General features: G+C 31.0%; 1 protein-coding gene across 5 annotated transcripts in view; it reads right to left on the reverse strand.

The window, feature by feature from the left end:
- Positions 1-6,472, reverse strand: part of LOC106472730 (menin-like) — a 68,531-nt gene that overhangs the window by 15,768 nt on the left and 46,291 nt on the right. For all 5 annotated transcript variants that reach the window (XM_022402124.1, XM_022402128.1, XM_022402121.1 and 2 more), the window contains one exon: positions 1,706-1,971. In XM_022402124.1, the coding sequence (XP_022257832.1) occupies positions 1,706-1,971 (266 nt within the window). The remainder of the gene's footprint in view (positions 1-1,705; positions 1,972-6,472) is intronic.

Consider the following 6,472-nt stretch of genomic DNA (forward strand, 5'->3'; position numbering starts at 1 on the left):
TATATATATATATATATATATATATATATATATATATATATATATAAATAATATTCCTTTAAATTTGACAATAAATTAGCCAAGTTTGGATAGTAGTTCCATGTACAAAACTGTAGAGCAACCATGAGAAATATAGTTTATAAGTTTATTGCATATCAAATCAACCTTTCCAATGAATTTTCCCAGTTTTGACTTCACTTAATGTTTACTGACAACAACAAACATAATTTTTAGTTCTATCCCCAAAAAGTCCTACTTCAATTTCTTTGTAACAGAACTTTCAACTTTAGCCCTCGCTTCAGCATGCCACTCAATAATGTTTGCCATTTTTTAGATTCATTCCATTTTTAAATTAAGCTAAAATGCATATATTCAATGAATTTTTCCCATGAAAATTCACATTGTAAACATGTTATTTTGTTAAGATTGGGGAAATGTATTAAGCACTGTAGAATTTAATAGGTAAAAAAATTATAGTACGTATACACAAGATATGCAAATATGAAGAGAATACACAATTGTTGTGCGGGACTGAAATTTAATAGTGACTGTTAATGAAAGCTTAACTCTGAGCATGTTTTATTTTCAAAAGTGTTATTGAAATGGTAAAATAGACAATAAAGTATTCATTATTTTCACTCCAAAAAAAAACCTTTCTACTTGGATTATTGTAAATCTCATGAACAATCCTTGGTGCCATGAAAATCTGGTAACTCACTTACTGGTGGAAATTTCTGATCCCTATTTCATAAAGTTCTCTGAGGTTGCTTTTCTACAAAATGTTGCACCCTTTACTATTCTTTTTTTTTTTAAAAAAAGCTGCTACATAATCCTCCAGTCACAATTCTGTATGTGGTAGCACTGCACTCTCAAGGATTTGAATCACAATTGAGCCACCAATATATTTTGCCATTGCTACAGTATTATCTAAACCTGACAGGGGTTATTTGATATTTTATAATAGAAGAAAATTGCAATAACTTTCAAACAAAGATAATTTAACATGAAAACATTTTCAGGAACAAAAAGAGCTTTTAAAGAAACTATTAAAAAACTCTTAGATCTGTGTTGTTGTTTTTTACCTAAGTTTCCTACATTTTACACTGAATTCCACTGTTGTTCTGTGCAGGAGCTACATCTAATCACTTTCTGATAAAACCATAACTTACTTCTCATATTACTTTATTCACTTTATATTGAAGTACAGTTTATAATCTGTGCTATCCAATGGTGTTTATACTTTGCATATAGTTATTTTCAAAGTTGTCAGTAATTGTTCCAACTCTTTTATGACCTCATGGAATGTGATGTGAACAGTCTTGTAATAGTAAGGCTTCACACAGAGAAGAAAAATCATAAGAGAAACCATTTTTGGTTAAATGCCTTCTCAGAAAAATTCTAAAAAATGTATTGGTGCACTACTTACAAACGAGACTTCTTGGAACTTTGCAGTAATGTATGTTTGAACCTTTCTCTAAGCATAATACATTCAATAAATGTTACAAGATGTCAAAATATCAATTCTAAAACATTTTTGACTAAACAACTGTTAAAATAAGTTAGAATTATTGATTTTACTTAAATATTGAAATCTGATATGCTGGTGTGCACTAAACAGTTGAAAGGTGCTCAGTGGTTGTGAAAGGATTAAAACAACAGATACCAGAAGCATTGAAGTAAAATAAAAAACAACAAAAAGACATACTTTCGAATGACATCTGCAGCATTTGCCCAAGCTTCTAAAGCATCCTTGTACTGGCCATTTCTGTAAAAAAAGCCTCCCAAGTAAGTATAGGGGTAGACATGGTGGTTAGCATAGTGAGTTTGTGCTGCAAAGATTGCTTGGTGAAACAAGTCAATAGGAGAAGATCTTCCAGGAGTGGGATTAATCTCTTCCAGGTCTCCTAAGTTGCCAATTGCCATTGGATAATTCTTCAAATCTCCCTGGTCATACAGTAACCACAACAGTTTCTGCAATATAAAACAAAAGAGTAATCAGATCTAAGTCTCCTCACAATCAACTGACAGATTGATAAATGTGTACAGGAAAGTAAAATATCTGTTAAAATTACTTTTATATATCTTTAGGATAGAATACTTGGCAATATTAGTCAGCTAAAAATAAAATTTGTCTGGGGTTCTTTTTTGTGCAAAACAACTTAAACATTCTTCATTTTGAGTAGGAACTGATTTATAATTTAAACAAAAAAAATATTAACTGCAATTCTAAAATTCTTTGAGTTAGGTTTAAAAATAATGAAATTCTATGCTAACAAGTATCATAACACTATCAGCTTTTTCACATGGATATTTAATAAATAAAAACTGAAATTCTTAAATGTTTGATTAGTAATTTGCAAAATACCATGATAATTCTGAGCTTAACATGTTTTTACATTTTGTCAGCTGTTTGAAAATTGAAAAAAATTTTGCAAGAGTCTATCATTTTGTCAATTTCTATTTTAAGCTTTATGAGTTGAAAACATGAGCTCAGTCTTAGCTAGTCAGAAAAAAATAATGTAACAGTACTTCTTGGTCTTTGAAAAGACAAGTCACCATTGGCCTGTATATTTGATAATGAAACAGAAATTGAATGAAGTATCATGCAACCAAATAAAATAAAAGCTTAGTCTGAAAAAAATACACAGGGGCATAACAGTTTGAATTTTTCTTACCAATTACTGTCATGTTTGAACTGATTTGACTTAGAGTCAATGATTTTATGAATTTTAAGAACTACTGATGTCACATCATAGAGCCAACATTGATCACAGGATTAATTAAACCCATATTTTCCTTTGTGTTGAGGTCTTTCATTTCAAAATATTCAATCCAAGGGAACTTCCTGATGATTTAAATTGTTTGTAAAAATTTGGGAGCGAAAACTTGGAACTCCTTCTGTCTTACTAAAGTACCATAAAAGTTGATACCTTAAACGGGAATGAAAGCAGAAGAAAGCTGTCATTAATTCTATGAAAGTCAAGACACGAATGGGATGGATTTAAGTTGAGCATGTACTACAAAAAAAAGTTGTGAATATTAAAAAATACAGACACTAAAATAGTTGCAGTCAAGAATCCAGGAAACCTAAGATTGAGGAACTACAAAATGATTGTAGAAGTTTCACCCCTCAAAAGTTATGGCATGTTTTGCCCAAAGAGTTGTACTCATCCATGATGTTCCTTCCCCAAATGTTGATCATTTTCTTTGCCAGTGTCACTCAAGTTGAAAGGTTGATCTCTAAAATGAAATTGATCAAAATATGATTAAGAAATCAACTTTCTTTAGTACACCTTGATCACTTACGTATTGTAACAAAGCCCAAAGGAAGAATTTACCAATGACACTCTAGAATACTTCATGGTTGATCTTAAAAGAAATCCTAAGATGAGAATAGAACTTTAATATGAAGTTATTTTGTAAGATTCAATACTTTTAAGATAGAAAGTTTTAACCCATTCACTACAGCTGAGCCGTATATTTCCCAGAGTTCCCATCCCCTCCTCACACTGCAACTGGGACAAATGTTTCCCATTGTCGATGCCATTTACACCTTCCTCTGCTTGGTCCAGGTTCATCATCACTAGATGAAGAGCTAGCATCCTCTTATCTCATTGCCTCTTCATCCTCACACATTTGAACACCACTTAGCTCACTTTCACTATTTTCTAAGCTATCTGAGTCAAGTGCATCAAGTATATTTACATAGAAATTAGGGTTCCTACTCGCCACACTAGCAATGCAGTTGATGTACATTCTGCTTGAACATCTTGTTGGTTAATGAAGAACTGAGTGGTAAACACTGAGGGAAACCATATTTCAACATTAGTTGAGATGTCAATAAATACTTTCCAACTCATTTTACTCTCGTAAGTCATGTGCGGCAATTTGGAATGACAATAAGAAACATTAGTCCCAATCACAACGTAAGGGGGTGGGAGCTGCAGTGAAAGTGTTAAAGATTGAAAATTGTTTGATCTATTACATATACTTTAACAAAAGTATCTTTTGTTTTGTTCTCAGCGTGTACTTGTGTTCTCTTTTGTATTAAGTGTTTAGTTCACTTTTACACTGTCTAGTTTAATTTGATAGCTGAATAAGAATCCTTGTAGTTAACAGTTTGTGCAACCATTGCAATGAAATAAGAAAATTTATCCTCTCACTTAAACACATATTGCTATTAGTACTTTTTCAAGGTATCCTGTAACAAATAAATAAACAAGAGTAGTTGTAAAATAAATTCAAAGGTTGTTGTTTTTTTTTTCATTTCAATATAGATACTAACATTTCACAAACAATGTTAATAGGGAGACAAAATCTGGGGACAAAGTTGTAGTAGCCTTGTTCTTATTTATATGAAGAGATGTGCATAATCTATTTACAGCATAATGAATTATAAAGTGTCTGACATGAGTTGATTTTTTGATACATCAAGTTTATAAACAAGGTCAGGTGTTTCTAATTGGATATTTGTAATTTTGAATACATCTTCATTTTATATATACACAGGTGATTTAAGTGTTGAAGAAAGCAGAGACTATCTATTCTCACTGTCTGTAAGTGCTATAAAGCAGACTTGCATCTTCATGTTCACTAGTCTGACAGCACATCCCTCCACATTACTGTGGCATAGAAAATTTCTCTGTATAAGATGGGTGGACCAATGACAACAGCAACTCACACTGAAGTAAATTAATGTTACATTGTCTGGGTCAGGAGTCAGGGTATTAATCAAAATGAGCAGAACAGCTATGAACAGAACTCATTTCTCTGAGGCTATTATCTCCCTCATTTTAATTCTAGGAGAAATGAATTAATCTGGAAGTCCTTTGTGAACTTTTGTTACATTATCCTCAAGTAAATTCCCCTACAAAGATGAGGTACTAAACACAAAATTCTCTACAAGATATAATACATGTGTTACATTATGAACAATATGCAGGCTGCTACTGTCAAAGCTAATTACATTAAGGCTATTGTGATTCTTTATTTCTACCATACTTTTATTATAAAAAGCATCACATTTTTATGAAGAATACTACATGATAATTTAAATGAAACTTAATTTCATTTCATTTTAGTATTCATATTTTAATCTTCAAATGAAACACACACAGAATAGATATTTACTTCTACTTTATAGCTAATTTTTTTGGTTAAATACAAAGACATGGACCTATGTTAAGTTTGCTAATCTCTCTCTACTCACTCTATAAAATGGTCACCACTGCATGATCTAAAATAACTTCTTCACACAAAATTTGACATTATTAGTCAAGTACCATATGTCCTTTATCAGATGATCCAATCTACTTCCACTACATATAAAGTTCCCAAATCGGAGCTGACATCCTGTCTGGATGACCTTATCTCAGCAAGTTTCTCTCATCAAAACTTCTGTTATGGATAGGAGGACAGGTATAACATGACAGAGGTATCTACTTAAATTTTATGATAAAAATGTTTATTGCAAATACTAGAACTTACTTCTACCATAATTTTTAATCCCTTTCAGATGGGCCACAGGTGAAAGGCTACATCATCACGTATGTTGATTTCCATTCAAAATTTTATTGAACTACTATTTCATGAATTTATGTCAATAACTTTGGTATCAAACTGTAGTTTATAATTCAAATTTTAGTATTATACATTACTCAATTTCTTAATTAAAAGAAATATTAAAAAAAAAATCAAAAAACAGTTAAACAACGATTTTTGTGTGTCACTGGTTTAAATTAGATGTTTGTGATGTCAAAATACTAAGACTACAGTTTCGTACAAATTAGGATCTCAAATTACCGATACTGACAAGCTATAATATAAAATAAAAACCTCTTATCTTTTCTATTTGCTAAGATATCAAACACAGTGGCACCCCCACAAACCTCTTTCCATTTTTGGAAATGCTCCCTTATATACACTATATACGACATGAATAACCAATCGAAAGCTCAGAATGTCCCCCTAGTGGCTTTCTTAGCCATTTTATTTTCTTAGGTTGCCATATTTTTCTTTTGAACCAAGATTTCAAGGACATAGGTTGTGTCTTTAGTCTGCTTGAAATTTCATATTTTTTTAGACTGAAATACAGCTTAGTTACTAAGCTTGATAAATTATAGTAGAGTTCTATGTTATTGATGTAGTAATTTATGATTTTTTAGTTATTGAATTGCATATATAAAACCTAAAAAAATTATTTCGTTTCATATCCTCCACGTGCAAAATTTTTAAAGGCTTAGCAACCTACGTTAAGCAGCAACCGAGTACATAGGCCGTAACTAGAAGAGATAATTGTTTTCTTTACTTCTTTATTTACTGTTCTATGTTTTAGGAAAAATAACCTTAAGAACTTATTTCAAAATAGCAATAACCTATATATATACATATATAATGTATAATTGAATTGTAACTGTATTTCACAAAATACTAGTTGACTAAAATACAGTCAAGACAAGTTACTTTGTACAGA

The sequence above is a fragment of the Limulus polyphemus genome, unplaced genomic scaffold (assembly GCF_000517525.1).
Source record: "Limulus polyphemus unplaced genomic scaffold, Limulus_polyphemus-2.1.2 Scaffold123, whole genome shotgun sequence".
NCBI lineage: Eukaryota > Metazoa > Arthropoda > Merostomata > Xiphosura > Limulidae > Limulus > Limulus polyphemus.